At 46.8% G+C, this 20,264-nt stretch overlaps 1 protein-coding gene across 1 annotated transcript in view; it reads left to right on the top strand.

The window, feature by feature from the left end:
- Positions 1-20,264, top strand: part of EEFSEC (eukaryotic elongation factor, selenocysteine-tRNA specific) — a 250,282-nt gene that overhangs the window by 72,956 nt on the left and 157,062 nt on the right. The window contains exon 2 of the mRNA XM_047096360.1: positions 13,808-14,015. Coding sequence (XP_046952316.1) covers positions 13,808-14,015 — 208 coding nt within the window. The remainder of the gene's footprint in view (positions 1-13,807; positions 14,016-20,264) is intronic.

Raw genomic sequence — 20,264 nt, 5'->3', positions numbered from 1 at the left:
CTCTCCACTGCGGGACCTGACTGTAACTTCTGCCCCGGCACCTGAGCGGACCCAGAGTGTCGAGTGACCGCTTAAGGAGGACTCAGGAACTCTTCATCCCTCGTAAAGTCCTGTTGTTCCTGGTCGATCACCAAATCTGAATATTTATTCTGTGCTGCTGTTGGGAGGTCCCTGGTTTGATTCTGAGATTCTGAGCCACCCTCCTGTGCCCACCCCTGGCTGAGAGACCTGAGAGAGACAGGATGACCCACGGGGCAGGGTCTCTTTCTTGGGGAGGTTTGTGTTGGGCCTCCCAGACATCACTGACTGTGAAGTTGGCCTCGGCCGCCTTAGGACGGGTTTTCCTCATAATTTACATTCCCATGTCCACCTCTTACTGTCCAGAAGAAGCTCTTGCATCCATATTTGGTGATTTGTCTCTGTTTCCCTCCCCCCGCCCACCGACCCCAAGGTGTCTGCCAGAATCCTGTATAATTCGTATCATCTCCCAAGCTGTTATAGTATATGAGGGCAGAGGATAATTTCGTTATTTTTGAAAAAAGATTCTTAGCAAAAGTAAAAAAGGAGGGGGGAGTTTTCATACTCACCGCATGAAATAGACAATATTTCCTGAAACAGGAGATACGAACCTCAAAGAATTTAAAATAAAACATTCATTTTATTATTTTTTTAAAGAAGGAAAACGAGGGGGGAAAAAAGTAGAATAGTCAGTCTTTTTATCCTAAGTACAGATGAAATTGATTAAACCTTAAAGACTGGCCTCCGCACACCCGGTTTATTAATTGAAGAATTTCCTCTTACCCAGAATGGGAAGTTCACATTAAAATCGAGCTTGCCCCTGAGTGGCAGTGACACTTGAGAACTGAACATTTTCCACAATCCTATTTTCTCTTCGGTGCTAGAGGAAATCCTAAAATGGTTAAAAGGCGGGGGGAGGGGGCTTACGGAGGAGGGGGAGCAGAAACCATACATTTTAAGGAAGCCTTCTTTCATTTCCTTGTAAAGCATGAAATCAAATTATAGCTCATGGCCCACAATTATTTTATTTCTACATTTCAAATTCCATTTTCTGCTCCTTTTCACTGCTCTAGAACAGGAGTTGTACTGTTGTGCAAAGTCAGCTAAAAAGATTACCCCAGATAGACTATGACACAGTAGCTTAAAGAAGCAAACAGGCAAAACTTTCTATTAAGTTGGGAGTCGTGGCCCTGCAGAACCCATGCGTCTGCCTCTATCAGGAAAGGAGGCAGAGAGGCTGGCACCCCCTTTGGCCCTTTGACCCGAGGGAGTGTGGACCCCTCTGCTCTGGCTGCGATGCCTGACCCTGCCTCTGCCCCTCTCATGAGGTGGGCAGTGCGAATGGTGTTTACTCCAGGGCCTCCTAAGGGTGGGCCACACGCCTGGTGGTGTGGTACAAGGCGGTGCCTGGCCCATGATTGACACTCCTGCTTGACAGGGTTGGAAGGTCGTGCCTTTTCCAGTTCTCATCCTGTCCCTCCCGCCTGTCGGAGAGAGACTCACGTTAGTGCTAGGATGTCTTATACTAGCTCTTGCCGATCCTCTTTTCACAGAGAGCAGGCCTCAGGTTCAGGGCTTCCACAGCCAGCATTATCTCGTTAGCATGTAATAACATCGCATCACATCGCTTTGTGTCTCATTTTATTCATCTTTATGGTTAACTTCTACTTATGGCAAGTTTAATGCATTTATTGTCGAGTCAAGTTCTTTTAAATATAAATGGATTTGAGTTCAAAAAAATGACTTAACCCACATTAAGTAAATAACAGCAGAAGCAGCATCCACAGGCATGGCAGAGATCGGAGGTAGTGCACGGATGGGGAGCCCTGGTGTAATTCATCCTCCCTCCCTGTAGCAGGACGCAACTGTTCCCAAGACCTCCAGCAAAGAGCCCTTTGATTGTATAAAGATGTCATGTACATCTTTACTAGCCCTGCCGCTCAGGAAGTTCTCTTATAGATCTACCTGAGTTCCTTCATGCTTCTGTTTAAGATCGCTTCCTTTGTCTTTTCCTCCAATGAGGAACATGTGGTCTCAACTTCTGAACTTGGCAGCTTCTGATTCCCTTGACCTTGTTGTGGCCACACAGTGTTTGGTAGCACACTGCTCTGGGTTTGAATTCATACCTCCAGTTTGCTAGCTGTGTGACTGTGGGAGAGTCACTTTAGGTCTCTCCAAGCCTCAGTTTCTCCATTTATAAAGTGTGCATAATTAAATAAACTCCTCCTTCTTGGGCTGTAGTGAAGACTGATTGAAATAGTGTGCATGGTACATTCCTGGGCACTCACTGAATGTTCATTTTCTTTCCCTGTTTCCCCAATTTCCTGATGCTTCAGTCATTGTTTTGTTTATCTTTTTCATTTTGAGATAATTTCCAACCTACAGAACGGTTGTAATGGTACAGAAAACTGCCATATACCCTCCACTCTTTAGTGATCCTCAGGACCATCTCCAAATGCCTTGTCTGATTTTGATGCACCCAGACATGGGGATCTCTCTCCAGCGCGCCTGACCATCACCGAGTGGGATGAGGACAGGTCTGTGGTTCTTACATCGGTCTTGCGGAAGGACAAAATGTCATTCACAGAACATGTCTATGACCTCTAAACAGACATGATGGGTTCTACCTCCTTCTCTCTTATGCCCCTGCCCCTGTCGTCGGATTGTCATAACTTGCAGGATCCAAGTCCAGGCTCTTTACTAGGGGAGTTTCCAAGCTGGAGAGATGCATGCCAGGGATGGTGTCTGAGATGCTTTTATGTGTGTGTAGGTACAGCACTAAGAAACATTAACCACTGCAAGAGAGTTCTGTTTTTGGGATTCTTTAAATCCTCTGATTCCATTAAGGAGAATATCTCTGGTGTCTGGAGTTTTAACACTTCTCTTAACATTGTGAGCTATGTACCTATGGCAGCAACTGTGTCTGGCTAGAATTTAATAGCAGTGTTTTCGTTTTTCTGTACTTTTTTTTGGTCCTTTTACTTAGGTAGGTAGGTAGTTTTTTTTTTTTAACTTAAAATTTTTAAAAACAAATTGATTTTGAACCAGTAATATATGCATGTTGTTTGAAATTTAATTTTTTTTAATGTTTATTTTTGAGAGAGAGAGAGAGAGAGAGAGAGAGAGAGAGAGGAAGCGAGCACGAACAGGAGAGGGACCGAGAGAGAGAGGACGACACAGAACCTGAAGCAAGCTCCAGGCTCCCAGCTGTCAACACAAAGCCCGATGCAGGGCTCGAACCTAGGAACCACGAGATCATGACCTGAGCTGAAGTCCAACACTTAACCGACCGAGCCACCCAGGACCCCCTGTGGTTTGAAATTTAAAAGGTACAAATGCAGGGGCACCTGGATGGCGCAGCCGGTGTCCAACTCTTGATCTCAGCTCAGGTGTTGATCTCAAGGTTGTGAGTTCAAGCCCTGCGTTGGGCTCCGCACTGGGCGTGGAGCCTACTTAAAAAAAATGAAAACCAAGATTAAAAGGTACGAAAGCATAGACAGTAAAAAGTAGATCTCCCTTGGATCCGGGTCCCTGCTTACCTGGTTTACTTCCCCAGGGACAAATGACTGTGACCAGTTTCTTCTAAAAATTACAAGGACAGTGATTTCAGGCATATATGTGCTAATGCACAGCCTATAGAAATGGCAGGGTACTGTGCACGCTGCCTTGGTGAGACTCCCACTCAGGGCATAGCGCTGCTCTGTGCTTCTTAGTAGCTGTATACTGTTTTGTTATGTGGATATACTGTGATGTACATAACTGCCTCCCTCCCGATGGGCAGCTAGGCTGGCCCCACGTTTGGGTTACTGCAGACACGTTGCAACAGTGGCCTTGTATGTACCTCATTTGCATGTGGGATGTTGCCAGGTCCCAGGGTATTGTGCATCCACACTTTGGATGGCTGTTGCCAGAATGGCCTCAGAAGAGGTCTTGTCAACACACGTCCCAGATGGACGGGACCGCCTGTCTCCCCACACTCTTAGTGGCAGGGTGTCGTCAGTGTTTTGAGGGATGACGTGACCCTGAAGCTGGCAGAGCTTGACAATGAATTCTAGCCCTCACTTCCCAGTCGTGTGACCTAATCTCACCTCTCAATGGGAGTAGTGATGGAAGGTCGTCTGGAGAGCTCCAGGAGTCAGTCAGTAGTGCCTGGCAGGGCAAGACCTTACTACTCATCTGGCCCTTTTATTGTGGTATGATTTTGTCAACCCACCAGGTGAAAGCTAGAATCTTGGGGTCATTTCAGTTTCCATTTTCTTGTTATTGGTGAGGTAGGGCATCTTATTATATGTCTGAACTCTTTGTATTTATTTTCTTTGCCCTGTTTCCTGACTTCCCTCCAGCCACCCATCTCTCTTCACTGGTCCTTGGACACCCAGACACCTTGACACCCCACGGGGTCTTTGTACCAGCCCCTCTGTCTGCCTGGAATGCCCTTCCCCTGGTTAACTGCCAGCTCCTCTCCTCCAAGTCCTGGCTCAAATGTCTCCTTCTCAGGAAGGCCCACCCTGACAGCCTGAATTAAAATTGTAACCCGCCTGCCTCCTGTACATTCCTGAGCCTTTTTTCCTGCTCTCTTTTTCCCCAGGATACTTAACCATCTTCCCCCCTTCTGTGAAACTCACGTCTTAGATGTATTGTTTACTTTTAGCCTTATTTCACTGGACGGTGAGTCCCTCTTGTAAGGGGTAGGGACCGTCATCTGTCCTCATCTCCAGGGTGCCAAGCACCAGCTTAGGGGGCTGGCAAGTAGGAAGCACTCCGTGAATGTGCTTAGTGTGAGCTATGTGTAGATACAGTTGCCGTTTTTGATTGGATTGTTGCTCTTTTTATTATCCACTTGAAGAAGCTTTTTAACTATTAAGGAGAGTAGCCCTTTGTGGGTAGCGTGTCCCTGGTCGTGTTGGCCTTTATCATATTTTTGTCCATGCAGGAATGTCTGATTTTTATGTTGCTGAATTTGTCAGTCTTTCATTTTTTTTCTTTTACGTGTTTCCGGGTTTTGTATCTTACCTAAGTTGTTTTTTTGTTTGTTTGGTTTGGTTTGGTTTGGTTTTTTGGTTTTTTTTTTTTACTTTTAATATTATAAAAAAATTCTCTCACATATTTTCTTCCAGGACTTTTATGGTTTTATATCTTTATGCTGAAAGCTTTGGTCCTTTGGCATTTATTTTGGTGTGATGTATGAGGTGGAGACTCAACCTTAGTTTTATCTAGACGGCCACCCGCTGTCCCTGTGTCCCAGGTGTGTGCTTTTCCCATCGACAGATGTGGACAGGAAGGCGACTCACCCAGGATCTGCGGCCGGTGCGTCCTATTCTGCACCACTGCCCTCTCTCAGCTCTGTGGGTGTTTGGCCGCGAGTCTCCAGCGTTTATTGTTTTTTGGCTTTTCCTCCGTTTGGCGGGGCTCCAGCGCCTCTATTTGTCTGCTATCTTGTCCGCAGCTGTTTATTTTTTTCCTGGGTCTCTTACACGGGCTCTCTTTGTTCTTTCCCCTGTTCCTCCACTGCTAACATGGCTCCCATTGTTCTCCTCCCGGGTTTCTTTAGGTGCTGATGAATGCTTCCTTTCGTTCCCTCCTGAAGGACCGTACCTCTGGTTTTGGACGTGTCCTAAAGGACGCTGGCAGTTTGCCTTTGCACACCTTGTGCGCTCTCCTTCCTCTTCCCATCCCCAGGGCCTTGCCCGCCTCCTCCCTGGGGTACCGTAGGGTTCCCTGGAGACTCGGCCATGCGGGACCCTGGCCAAGAGGCAGCTGGCAATAGAAAAGGAAGACATGTTTAAGTCAGCCAGCCCTGAGTTCTAGCCCCGCCTCTGCTGGCTACTGTTGTGTGACCAGACCTCGGATTTCTCGTGATTCGAATGGGAGAGCCTCCTCCTCGTGGGACGTGGTGAGGGTCAGAGCTAACACACGTCAAGCTGGAGTCATGAGCCCATTTGCCTGTTAGGAGCCAGGCTGATGGCATAAATGCCAGGTACAGGGCAGTAGGGAGTTGTGGAGACCAAGGTAAAATTGGGAAAGATAGCCGCTCTCCAGGGGGCAGCTGCTCCTCAGCCACGTTGGGCACAGGCCCAGTGTTGCCATATCTGCTGATTCATAAGGATTTTATGTGACCTCTCGAACTGTAAGTGTTTCCCAGTGCATTCATATTCCCAGAAGCACCATGCAGGCTAAACAGTGTCCTTTCTAGAGCCTGGTGTATCTTTGTCGGTTTGAAATCAGGGATGCGAATGGTCCTCAGCCCGGGGCCTGGCACTGATCCAGCCCCCAAGCCATGGTAGCAGTCACTTGGATTGTGGCTGCTCTGGTTGGCTTTCTTGTCAGTCAAGAATTACGCTGGTTCCGCTGGCTACTAGGTCAGCTCCACTCCTGCTTGCTACCTACAGTATTTGGAACACCCGAAGCTTGTTCTTCTAGTTCATTCGGTGAAGCATATCATTTTCCTAGAGAACAGGAGTGAGGGAGGCTGTGTGAATGGGCTGTGGAACCTTGACGACTTGTTGAAGATGTCCAGTCCTGCCCACCCAAGTTCTCTTGCTCAGGTGTCTCCCTGCTGGTCTGGTGGGATTTGGCAGGATGTTTGTGGGGGAGCCTACCTTTGCAGACCGGGTTAAAACAGTAAGGGCTTCCTGCCCCTTGGTGGATGCAGTGCTCCAGGCTGTGGTCTGCCACTCATCCCCTGTGAGGGGCCTTGTGGATACTGCTGGATCGCGGGAGGTATCGTTAGTATTTGTTCCATGCTGTTGTTGATACTGTCTCTTCTCTGCCTGGGAAGGGCATGGGGACTTTGTGGACATGTGAGCCACAGGGAAGGAGATGGCCCCTTTTGAGCTTTTACTGTGATGGGCTTCATGATACAAGTCCCAATACTGATAGTAGCTTGTGTTTCTTGAGCTCTTAGTATGGGCCACGTGCTGTGCTCGATGCCCTCCCTGCACCTTAAGGTGTTGTCTCTGACATCAGCAGGATATAGGGGAGGAATCCCAGGCTCCGAGAGGTCAAGAGGTGTACTCACATGCGTGCGTGCCTGAGGCTGCACAGCCGGCAGGGGTGAAGCTGTGCCTTGGCTTGGGGCCAGCCCCTCAGGCTCCCTGCCTCCCTGCCCTGCTGCTCTCCATAGCATGCCTTCTAGGGCACGTGAGGTGGCCTTCCATGCTCCTGCAGCTTTCTTCCCGCTAAAGGGCAGCACCCCCTCCAAGGCTTTCTTTTGCTCACATGCCCCACGTACAAGTATGCCGTCCCTCTGGGCTCTGTCCTATGTCCGTTTCTGAGATTTTCAACCAGGTCAGTCGAAATCACAGTGGGGTGATCATCCCTGTTTTACAGATGAGGAACTAGAGCTCAGAGAGGGTAAATAGCATTAAGAAATTTCCCTCTGTCTGAAGGTGTTCACGAAAATGGTCATCTGATAGGAGCAAGGGGCATGGTCCTCGGAACTTCCTCCAGTGACTGGAGTCTCCTTTGGCTTTCTGTCCCCCCACTGGAGGCTCTGGGCCTGGCCAGCAGCATGGGAATTGTGAGGGAGGCAGGTCCTGAAGAAAGCTAGCAAGGAGAGTGAGGAGTGGGGCTGGCGGGCAGTGTGTGCAAGTTGGACATGCGCCTGTGCCCAGGTGGGTGCACGTCTGGCCACTCTGCAAGCTTTTCCTTCTCCACTCCCCTCCCCCCCCCAAGTTGGTCAGTAACCTCAGTTCTTTGTCCACATGTGTTTGCCTGGGGGCATCCTGGACAGGTGGGAACAGCAGCCTCTGAATGTGAGGCTGGGCTGAGAGCTTGGCTCGGCACCAACAGCCCTAAATGTAGCTCCGCTTACTGAGTGCCCGGCTGGCCTTCCCTTTGATTCCATGCCCCCTACCCCCGCCCCAACCTCTTGCAGTGGGCATCTTTGTTTAGATTCTGATTTACAGATGAGGAAATGGAGGCCCCCAGGGGTGCTGTGGTTTGAATGCCCGGTTGGGTGCCTCCGAGCCCAGCGCTCACCTCTTCCTCCCGCTCATGGCCCTTGGCTCCCCACCTGCACATGGACCTTCTTTACCAAACCCCTTCCATTTCCAAACCCTCTGATTCTGTGCTGAGGAGGGCAGGACGGACATCCCTGGTGCTCAGTTGTACACTCTCCTGTGCCAGTAGGAATCTGAGAGGGGGTTCCCAGGCCACTGTACTTTGGGGGAAAGGATACAGAGGGAGGAAAACTGAAATGCACAAAATGGACACACACGCGGGGGGACTCTCCTTGAGAGGAATCACGGGCTCCAGTGTGATGAAAGTCTCGATGCCTCCTGGCCAAGAGGCGGGGCCAGGACAGGTGAGCCTGTGTTGGTGTCAAAACGATGCTGGCTTCTCACCCTAGCTAGATAGCCTGGGGCAAGTATTTAACCTGCCCGAGCCTCAGTCTTCTTGGCTGGAAAATGGGGAAACAAGCAATATATTGAATAAATGAATACAAATAACAGCAATACTGACGGCACCTTGGGATTGTAGAGCTGCAGCCCCTCCTCCTGCCCCACGCTCCATGGGGGACTTCTGACACTTGCTTTGCCATTCTGCAGCACCCACAGGGGCTGGTGCACAAGTCCCCACCCACGCACGGGGTGAGCGTTTCACTCTGGGCGCAGGATCGCAGCCCAGGGACACAGGGTGCTGTGGGAGAAAGGGGTCCGGGGGCCCATGTTCACATCGCTCCAACTGAGCCCTTGCTCCTGACTTGACTTGGTCACTTCACCTCTCTGAGCTTTTGTTTTGCTGTCTGTGATTCTGTGATCCCCACATGGCAAAGTTAAGACAAGAAGCAAACGTGCTTGCCACAGTAGGAGTTGTAGAAGGAAAAACAATCACAGCAGCTAACGTTATGGAGGATTTCCTATGGCCGACGTGTTGTTCTGAACCCGCTCCGGGTGTTATCTCTTTTAACCTTCACTGCAGCCCGCTGGCTGGGCTCACCCTTGTCCTCATGGAGACCAGGAAGCTGAGGCCCACGGAGGTCTGATGTATCCGGCGAATGGGTTGGAATAATAATAGGACATAAATTGCCACTGCACTTTTATATTGTTGATGACAGTGTGTTTACGTTGTTTATTGAATATTTAATAAGTCACTAGTTAAAAATACATTTTTCTTTATTTTAAATTTAATACTATTCTCTTCTTTTTAGGATGTTCATAGCTTTTGATTAAAAAAAATCACGTTTTGATTAAATACCTGATTTTGAGGCTGCTAAAATGTTTAAAGTTTTATGTTCAGTTTCTCTGGCTGAAACATTTTTTTTCTGCACACGCATGTTTTCCGCCTTCAGTCCCAGAAGGAAAATTACATCTCACAGATAACTTACACTTTGTTAAATGCCGACCTTTGTAAGTTTTTCTTTATTTTTGTTTTTGAAATGATTAAGATGTATCCTCTACAGAATTGGAAATTGTAACTTATAAAAGTACCGAGAAACTTGAACCCTGTTATAATTATTCTGCAAACCTTTAAAGGGATCTATAGTCAGAACAACTAGATGAAAAACTCTGATAGACTGAAAAATATAGAGGGTCATTTGTAAGCTGCAAGTTCCTGACTTGTGTTTCCCGCCCACTCGCTCGCTGTGCCCCTCTTGTCTCAGAATGGTTTCCTACCCTGGGTTCGTGGGAATTGGGAAGGACACTGCTTGATTCATTCTGTGGAAGTACTGGGGATCTTGAAAAAGACAAGACGGGCCAGTTATGTCACTTCCTGTCGCCTGATCAAAAGTTTGATGAAGCAACGGGAGTAACTGAGAGCCGCTGCTGGGCAGCGGGCAGTTGCCTGATGATGACCCCTGGTTCTCAGTGGGGCCTGTCACGTCGCTGTGACCTCTGGTCTCCTTAGAAGTGCCTGATGTTGGCAGCGGGTCTGCTCAAGAGCCTGGCCTTTTGGAATGGAGCTCTGTGCTCCCTGCAACAAAGGCGGCTTGTGGACACTGGATTAAGGCTGCAGAGGAAATCCTGACCAGTCTGTGTTTGGGTCTCATCTGCACCTGTCTTTCTGGCTCTGTCAGGCCAGTTTCATCTCTATCCCCAGGATCCCAACAGGCATCATAAGTGAGATGGGCTAAATACGTAGAATATACGAGTTCTTCCCCTCCAGCCACTGGGCCAAGACGAGGTGCTCCTGGGTAGTTTTATATACCAATGGGGAACTGAATCTCTGAGAAAAGGAACAGAGTCCTAGTGAATAGAGTGGGGGGGGTGGGCAAGCTATCATTAGCTCAGTTCAGTCCATGAAAGATTGCCCATGCTGTGCCCGCTGGGTCCTGTAAATCCAGATTGAAAGCCCGACCTGTGATCTGTAAGCTCTGAGCATTGGGGTAGTTGGGGAGGAAGGGCCAGGGGTGAGTGAAGTATAGGTAGAGGGGCAGGAGCAAAAGCCAGGCCGGGAAGGGTGAGAATTATCGTGGAGTGTACCTTGATTCTCAGTGTAAAAATGAGGAGGTGGGCGAGGAATAGGACGAGTAAGAGAAGAGGCTGGAGAGGGGATGGGTCCCCATGTGGAAGGACAGGCCACATGGCACATAGGTGAGGACAGACAGCAGCGTTCAGATCTCTCCTTTAGCACCTATTTGCTGAGTGACCAAGGGCAGTTACCAAACACCTCCTCATCCGTACAGGGAGGTCCATGGTAGTTTGGGTAAGGGAGGGGATGATGTTTAGGTCCTAGAGGGAGCCAGGGCAGTTGGAAGTACTCTGGAAAAGTCCTTGAGACATCCTTGGGATAGCGTAGCCTTGGCTTTGTGGGCACAGCTTTGCCCACTACAGTTGGGGGTCACCTGGTCAGGCGCTTGGGACCATTTCATGTGAAGATGGCTCTCCAGTCTTCCTGGAGAACGGCTCATAGGCTGGGAACCCCAGGCACTCCTCCTTCTGCTCACCTGTGGGCTTTGTCCTATCCTGCCTCAACACCTCGCCACACAGCCCTGTGACTGATGACAGGTTTGCTTGGGGAGAAGTCACCTCTTCTGGGGAGAGCTGGGCTCAGGCTTTGAGTGGGGGCGTGCATGTGCGCACACACATGTGCCCTGGGGCAGGGCAGGGAGGGCTCCGTGAGGTGCACCCTGGTGCGCAGCGCAAGGAGGACGTGCCAGGACCGTGAGGTAGAAGAGGGGGCCCAAAGCCACAGCACGGAGTTCCCATTCAGTTAGAAGACAGCGAGGGCTCTTAGCAGGGGAACAGCAGATCAGCGTTTAGTTCATTATCTATTTATGTACGTCACATCATTTTATTTATTTCTGAATGGGTACTGCACACCTGTGTAAAAGGTACAGAAGAACACGCAGTCTGGTTTCCTTCCTACCCCATCCCACATCTGCCACCTGGCTCTCCCGACAAACAACCAAAAGTTAGTTGTTTCTTTTGCATTCCTTCAGACATGTTTTATGTGCAGAGGAGCAAACACTTCCTCCCATACAGCACCCATACACACAAACCTTCCCTCCCCCCGCCCCCCGCTTTTGACACAGATTACATCGCTCTGCCCTTTGTTCTTCTCACTCGCTCTACCTTGGGGACTGTTCCATAGTGATACACAAAGAGCTTCTTCATTCCTTTTAATGGTGGGATAGTATTCTCCTGGAGTGGGTGTAACATTCTTTGTTTTTTTTTTTTTTTTTTTTAATTTTTTTTTTCAACGTTTATTTATTTTTGGACAGAGAGAGACAGAGCATGAATGGGGGAGGGGCAGAGAGAGAGGGAGACACAGAACCGGAAACAGGCTCCAGGCTCTGAGCCATCAGCCCAGAGCCCGACGCGGGGCTCGAACTCACGGACCGCGAGATCGTGACCTGGCTGAAGTCGGACACTTAACCGACTGCGCCACCCAGGCGCCCCAACATTCTTTGTTTTTAACATGCCCCCCGGTGATGGGCATTTACATGGTTTCCAACTGTAGCTACAACAAGCCTGCTTACACTATGGGAGGCTGCACATGTGTGTGGGCTTGGCTGGGTCAAATATGCTGTGAATTCTGATAGCTGTTTTCCGATTGACTTTCATAGAAATACCGATTTACCCCCCTCCCTGACTCAGTGTATGAATTAGTCATAGAGTTTTAGGAAGCTCCTTCTGGGAGGCTGTTTGGAGGATGGATTTCAGAGGGACAAGTCTGAGGCAAAGAACAGGTCTCTTCCCGCTAGGGAGCAGCTGACATGGGCCTGCCATGCGCCATGGGGGTTGAGGCTGCAGCAGAGATGCATCCCAGAGGGGAGCTGGTGATTCGATAGATAAGAGAGGGAGTCTGTCAGATGGTGAGGTTTTTAGGCCTCCATTGTTTAAAAGGTGTGGGTGATAGAACCAGCGTCATCCCCTGCCGCGTCCCCACATGCTGCCCGGTGGGACAAGGGAGATGCCAGTGCTGGCTGCTGTGAGCACCAGCCTGCCCCTCCGGGCCCCTTGGACCACAGCAGCACGGAGTCCCTGGGACTGGGTGAGGTGGAAGAGGGGGCTTGGGAGGGCAGACAGAAGGGCCAGGGAGGATAGCTGGGACATTTTGAGGCCTGCCTAGAGCCGGAGACGCCTATTGTTTCTCCTGGGGGGAGGCTGGAGGAGCTGCGCACATCAGTGGTGACCAGGAAAGAATCCTTCAGCAGTGCAGCCAGGCTCCCCGGTGTCTGGTGGCCCTTAGTGCCAAAGCAAGTACCCCGTGAGTCCACCTTCGTCTGAAACACTGGTCGTGGAGATTAAGGGGTTGATAGCGCACACAGTAAATGTGCCAGCAGAGAAAACTGCCCTCCTCCTCGCCTTCCCTCGCTCCCCAGGAATGATCTTGGGTCATGAGAGTCACCCACAGAGCAGTCCTCCTCCGTTTCACCACAACGATAGTTGGGCCTTGGAAATCCCTCCTGGGGCAAAGGGGGAAATAGCTGCATATTTCTGTATCCCCCAAAATAACTTCCCGCCCCCTTTGTTGGTAAAACTACTTCAAATCCCATTAAAAAGGACACATTCCCTTCATTGGCTAACTTGAGTATTCCTAACATGGCTCAGGGTGGTTTCCCCTCATGGACTCCTCTGTAATTCCTCCCTCTGCTGTTGTTCAGCTCAGGTGTGGCTGTGTATTTAGGGCATGCTCCCAGCCAGGCATGCATGCATACGTGTGGAATGCACACACATGCGCACGCACACACACATATAGAAATACACACACGTACATGCTGGCGGTGCTCAGCATTGATGTAGTTGAACCTTGGATTGCTCTTACCTCCTTGAAAGGACAGGAGCCTACCACCTGGAATGGAGAGGGCAAAAGAAGCGAGTAGATGTGATGCAGCCATGCGTGGGAGGATCATGACTAAACCCAACTACCGTGAGGAGAAGACCCAGGAGCCATAGAGGAGACGAGCCCCCACCTCCCTGGTAGTTTTCCATTCCTTCCATCTGCTGTCTTGTCAAGGGCAGATCTCTAGGCATTTGCCAGGTCTAAGATGGGAATAAAATGAAGGGATTGATGCAGTAAAAGGGTGTTTTGGGGTCCCCAGCCCTACTGCGTGCTGGCCGTGGCTCTTGGTGGGCTCTCTGTATTTTGCGGGCCTCAGTTTCTTCCTCTCCAGATGAGGTAACACGCCAGTCCCTCATGGTGGTCGTGAGGATTCAGTGAAATCGTGTTGGTCCGAGTCCGTCCCCCATGGCCGGGGCTAGGAGGTGTGTGGTGGTCATCCACCCACCTTTATCTTCATACTTGAATTTGGCTGGTTCTGCTGAAGCTCAGGAATTGGGCAACTTTCTACAGAGTCCTCTCCCCCATTTCCCTTTCTAACCTTGTCTTTCTCTCCTTGCAGGGGCCCAGATCATTGATCTGATGATGCTGGTCATCGATGTGACCAAAGGGATGCAGACCCAGTCCGCGGAGTGCCTTGTGATTGGGCAGATCGCCTGCCAGAAGCTGGTCGTGGTGCTGAACAAAATAGACCTCTTAGCTGAAGGGAAGAGACAGGCAGCGATTGATAAAATGACAAAGAAAATGCAGAAGACCCTAGAGAACACCAAGTAGGTTTGCTAATGAGAGGAGTGTCCACGTGTCTAAGCTGGCTCTGGGGCATGCTTCATTTCATTAACACAGGTTGGGCAGGCGGGTGTCAGCTGTGGGTCCTAGTAAGCGGGATCTCACCTGGCCCTTGCGCACGGCAAGAGTAAAGACTAAGATGCTGTTGCAAGAGACCAAAAAATACAGAAGCGTAAAGAGACTAGAAGCTGATTTTCCAGGTAATTTCCTAACGTGAGCACAAGGGGGTTTCTTCTCTGTACAGCATTCAGAAACCCCGGTGTCCTCCGTCCTGCTTCCACTTAGGGTGTGTCCCTGTCCGTGTGGTCAAAGCCAGGCACGGACAGTGCTGCATTCACGTTCACAGGAGGGTCCAGTGTATAAGGAACGCCGGACTGGAAGAGGCACACACCCTTGCCACAGATTCTGTGGGTGAGGCCTCAGTCCTGCCCGTTCATGTTGGTCATGCCTCGGTGTCAGGCCAGGAAACACATCCCCTCACCATCTGCTTAGCTGCAACTCGGTTATCTGAAGGCGGAGATGAGTTTTGGTGGATGACTGGATGTTTCTATCACAGAAGCTTGTAAAATTGGGTAGATGGATGGGCAGACTTTGCTGTTGGAGGGGAGACTGGGAAAGGCGAGATCACAAAGGACCTTTGTAATATCTCATGCCAGCGAGTTTACGATTTCGTCTTGCAGAAAGTAAGGAGTCCTTAAAGAGTTTGTGCAAGAAGTGGCTGAGAAGTTCTCCCATGCAGAGCTGACTGGTGGCAGGCAGAAGGGATGGCTCAGCGATGAGGATCCAGGGGGAGCCGAGAACAGAGAGGGAGAGGCAATTTGGTGGTGTTCTCAGGGAGAGAAGTGTCCTCCGAGTTAAGGCTGTGGAGGGAGGGGAGGGGTGACTCGGGGAGACCTTTGACAGGAGAAGCAACAGGCCTTGTCAAGTGATTGGCTACGCTTACGGTCCTTGAGGACAGATCCATGAGGGCAGAGAGGTAGCGGTGCTGTGGGGCCGTGGGACAGAAAGCCGCCGGGTCGCTCAGGCGGCCACAGGAGTGACTTACTCTGGTGTGGTCAAGAGAATGAGAAAATGTCCTTGTTGAGAACACAGTGTTGGCAAACCTCATTGTTTTATCAATTCCTCTCTTCCTCTCTGGGCCAGCGCCTTTTGATCAATACTAAATAGCGGTCACTGGGAGACAGCGATGCTTCCTCTTTGCTATGCAGCCCGAGACAATATCCTGCTGCTGCCACCTCTCCTTCTCCTGCCTGTGGAGGGCAAGCAAGTAGAGAGTGTTTTTGTTTCCCCGTCATAAAGATTGATATGCCTTCCCATTTATGATTTTTTTTTTCAGATCCAACACCTGCAGCTCTCCCTCAGAATTCTCAAGTTGGTTAAATTAAAGCTCCAGCCCTGTGAATGGGCCAAATATGTCATAAAAGATTTCCTAGCACTGCCTTTTGTTAGCAAAATTCATCAATCCGATAAAATCGACACATTTAGATAAGTGTTGCATAAGAATTCAGACTTTGTTATTCCCAACGGAAGTGGATATGAGACTGTAAAAAGGAAGATAAAAAATTATATCTTCTTTTTAGTGAGTTATTTGATCTCCCTGCCATTTTATTTACTTGTCAGAAAGGGGAGAACAGGTCCTTTGGAGTCCTGCATGAAGACCCAGTACAATGTCAGTATCATTTGTATATAAACGGGACCTTCTGGGAAGGGTTTGGGTTACCATTAAGGGTAAATTAATATTAGCTATTTCGATCAGTTAAATTTAAGGCAGATTCTCACCTTCATGTTTAAGTTATTATTCCTATTTTAATTTATTGTTTGAAGGTCAAATTATGGACTGTATCATATCCAGAGGCAGTTGTCCACCTGAAACCTCTCCTCTCCTCATTCAGTGCCTGGAGGGCGGGGGGAGAAACTCCCATAAAAGAAAGGATTGCCACCCTGATGGGTTGTAGCTAGTGGGCTCCAGGGCCGGTGGCCAGGCCAGGTTGTAAGAGAACATAAGCTTTTACCTCTGTGCAGCAGAGAACTTTAAGTCATCTTAAGTGACCATCTCCTTTCCTTATGGTCCCTTGTGAAGTAAATCCTTTGTAAATGCTGGCCCATATGTGAAGAAACTTTCTACCTAAAAAGGAAAAATTTGGGCTGATGAATTATGTACATATCAAAACTGAAAATATAAAACCTGTTAAAAACATAACGTATTTTTTCCATCCAAAGAGTAATTAAAATTAGAAAACGGAGAAAAATGATTAAAAGAAAGAGGAGACCACCCAAAGATTTCTTTTTTCAAAATAACTGCTGACATTTTGGTTTATTTCATTCCTATCTTTTCACTGTGTATAATATTACCACCCCCCTTTCGTCCACATTTTTTTAATTGTGGTAAAATATGCATACTAAAATACCCATAAAATTATTATTTTACCCATTTGCAAATATACAGTTCATTGGCATCAAATACATTCACAAAGCTGTGTCCCCATCACCACTGTCTATACCTAAAACTTTTTCGGGATTCCCAACAGAAACTCTGTATCCTTTAAACAGTAACTCCCCCTTCTCTCCTCCCCTTCCCCCCCATAGCCTTTATTCTGCTTTCTGTTTCTTTGAATTTGCCTATTGCAAGTACCTTCTATAAATGGAGTCATATATTCCGCTTTCTGTGTCTGGCTTATTTCCATTGGCATAATGCTTTCAGGGCCCATCCTTGTTGTAGCAGGTGTCAGAATGTCACTCCTTTATAGCTGAATAATTTTCTATTGTGTGTATGTACCATATTTTGTTTTTCCATTCATCATGGATAATCACTTGTCTTATTTCCTTTGGCTATTGTGAATAATGCTGTATGAACATTGGTTTACAAATATCTATTCAAGTCCTTGCTTTCAATTCCTTTGGGTCTATACCTAGGAGTGGAATTGCTGGATCATATGGTAGTTTTATGATTAACGTTTTGAGGAACCACCAAACAGTTTTCCACAGTGGCTGCACCATTTTACATTCCTGCCAACAATGTGTTAGGGCTCTAATTTCTCCACATCCTCACCAACACCTGTCATTTTTCTTCTTCTTCTTTTTTTTTTAAATAGTTATCCTAGTAGCTATGAAGTGGTATCTCATTTCGGCTTCCCCTATCCCCTTTTGCTGGTTCCCCCACCACCACCTGTATTATTGAGAAATAGTTGACATATATCAATATATAAGTTTAAGGCATACACCATGATGGTTTGATTTACACATACTGTGAAATGATTAGCAGTCAGTTCAGCTAACATCCATCCTCCTATATAGATACAATACAAAGAAAAGAAGGAAAGAAAAAAAGGAAAAAAATGTTCTTGTGATGAGATTTCTTATGATCTACTCTCTCAACACCTTTCCTGCATATCAGATGGTAGTGTTAGCCACAGTCATCACATTGTACATCATGTTTCTAGGACTTATGCTACAACTGCAGGTTTGTATCTTTTGACCACCTTCTCCAATTCTCTCTTTCCCAACCTTCTGCCTCTGGTGACCACAAGTCTGATCTCTTTCTGAGTTGTGTTTCTCGTGTTTTTGTTTTTGTTTTTGTTTTTTTTAGATTCTGCGAATAACACACAGTATTTGCCTTTCTCTGACTTCTTTCGTTTAGCATAATGCCTTTGAGGTCCATCCATGTTATAGCATATGGTAGGATTTTTTATGGATAAGTGATATTCAAATACACACACACACGCACACACACACACACACACACGTACATACATACATACATACATACACACCACAACTTCTTTATCCATTCATCCATCTATGGACACTTAGGCTGTTTCCATGTCTTGGCTACTGTAAATAATGCTGCAGTGAACATGAGGGTGCAGATATCTTTCCAAGTCAGTGTTTTCATTTCCTTTGGATATATTCCCAGAAGTGGATCATATGGTAGTTCCATTTTTAATTTTTTGCAGCTCCTCCATACTGTTTTCCATAGTGGCTGCACCAGTTGATACTCCCACCCATGGTGCACAAGCGTTCCCCTTTCTCCACATCCTCACCAGCATTTGTTATCTGTTGTCTTTTTGGTGGTGGCCATAGTAACACGTATGAAATGATAGTGATATCTCATTATGGTTTTAACTTACATTTTCTTAATGACTAGTGATGATGAGCATCTTTTCGTGTACCTGTTGGCCTTTCATGTATCTTCTTTGGAGAAATGTCTATTTAGGTCTTTTGCCCATTTTCTATCAGGTTTTTGTTGTTGTTTTGTTGGGTTTTTGTTGTTGTTGAATTGTAGCAGTTCTTTATGTATTCTGGATATTAATCCCTTGTCACATATATGATGTGCAAATGTTTTCTCCTATTCTGTAGGTTGACTTTTCACTTTCTTCATACTGTCCTTGGAGGCACATGAACATAAGGGAAGGGAAACAAAAATGATATAAAAACAGAGAGGGGGACAAAACAGAAGAGACTCATAAATATGGAGAACAAACTGAGGGTTGCTGGAGGGGTTATGGGAGGGGGGGTGGGCTAAATGGGTAAGGGGCATTAAGGGATCTACTCCTGAAATCATTGTTTCACTATATGCTAACTAATTTGGATGTAAATTTTAAAAAATTTAAAAAAAGTTTTTAACTTTTATAAAATCTAATATATTGATTTTTCTTTTGTTGCCTGTGTTTTTGGTGTCATATCCATGAAATTGTTGCCAAATCCAATGTCATGAAGATTTTCCCCAAATTTTTTCTTAAGAATTTTGTAGTGTTAGCTCTTAAGTTTAGGTCATTCATCTACTTCTAGTAAATTTGTATATATGGTGTAAGTTTATGTATGGTGTAAGTTAAGGGCCCAACTTTATTATTGGCATGTGGCTATCCAGTTTTCCCAGCACCGTTTGTTGAAAGGATTGTCCTTTCCCCTTTTACCCTTGTCAAAACTAAATTGATCATACATGTGTGGGCTTACTTCTGGGTTCTCTGTTCTCTTCCATTGGTCTGTGTGTCTGTTCTTATGCCAGTACCACACCACTTTGTTTACCTTTGTAGTAAGTTTCAAAGTCAGGAAGTTGAGTTCTCCAACGTTTTTATGCTTCTTCTCCAAGATTATTTTGGCTATTTGAGGCCCCTTGCAATTTGGAGGATCTGCTTTTCCATTTCTGCAAAAAGTGGTTGTTGGAACGTTGATAGGGATCGCCTTGAATCTGTAGATCGCTTTGGGTAGCACGAACATCTAAACAGTGGTAATGAAGTCTTCCAGTCTATGAACACGATGCCTTTCCATTTGTTTAGATCTTTAGTTTCTCTCATCAGTGTTTTGTAGTTTTCAGTCTACAGGTCTTTCACATCCTTGGTTAGATTTATTCCTAAGCATTTAATTCTCTTAAATGCCATTATAAATGGAATTGCTTTCTTAATTTCCTTTTCAGATTGTTATTTGCTAGAGTATAGAAACACACTGATTTTTGTGTGTTGATCTTGTACCCTGCAACTTTGCTGAATTCACTTCTCCCTTTGAAACAGATGAGGTATTTGCATCTTGGATTTCTACCTGTGTTACTTAACATCTGTGTAGCACTTCTTCATGTAACCATCACTTCCTTGTTGGCCCTTTAGATTGGCATAAGGTTTCCTTCTTATAAGGAAGTAATCCTGGGGTGAACATTTTTGACCATCCTTAAACTTTTTCTGTATTCTCATTTTTTTTCCTCTTGAGACATTTCCAGGTGTGAGATTACTGGACTGAGGGGCATGAATCCTTTCAAACTTGTTGTGTAGTGCCGTATTCTTTTCCAAAAGTGTTTACACAGGTGTTGGCAGCTACCTTTGGTTTCTAATTTTAACATATATTTGAAACTTAGTAGGACAGAAGTGGTATGTTACTCTTGTTTTAATGTGTGAATCTGTAATTATTGGGGACATTGAACATTTCTCCTTACATGTACTAAACAGTTGTGCTTTTGTGCTATGTGCTATGTGCTATGCCCATATATGTTGTCTGTTTGCTTCTAGCGATTTTAATGCTATGTTTTTGATTTTCAGGAGTGTTTAATATTAACAAAGATGTTGTTATTAATTAACCCTTTGCCTATCGTATTTGCTACAAATAAGCCTTCAGCATTTGTTGGTTGTCTTTCCATGTTAGTTGCTTTTTTTTTTTGACATGCAGAAGTTTCTAATTTTTATGTAGTCAAACTGTTTGATTGTTTTTCTTTGTGATTTCTTTATCTTTGAAAGCATTTAAAATTA

The sequence above is a fragment of the Lynx rufus genome, unplaced genomic scaffold (assembly GCF_022079265.1).
Source record: "Lynx rufus isolate CCGP_SWC_20201006 ecotype Redwood Valley unplaced genomic scaffold, mLynRuf1.p SCAF_4, whole genome shotgun sequence".
NCBI classification, from domain to species: domain Eukaryota; kingdom Metazoa; phylum Chordata; class Mammalia; order Carnivora; family Felidae; genus Lynx; species Lynx rufus.
This window is presented reverse-complemented; position numbering and strand designations above follow the sequence as displayed.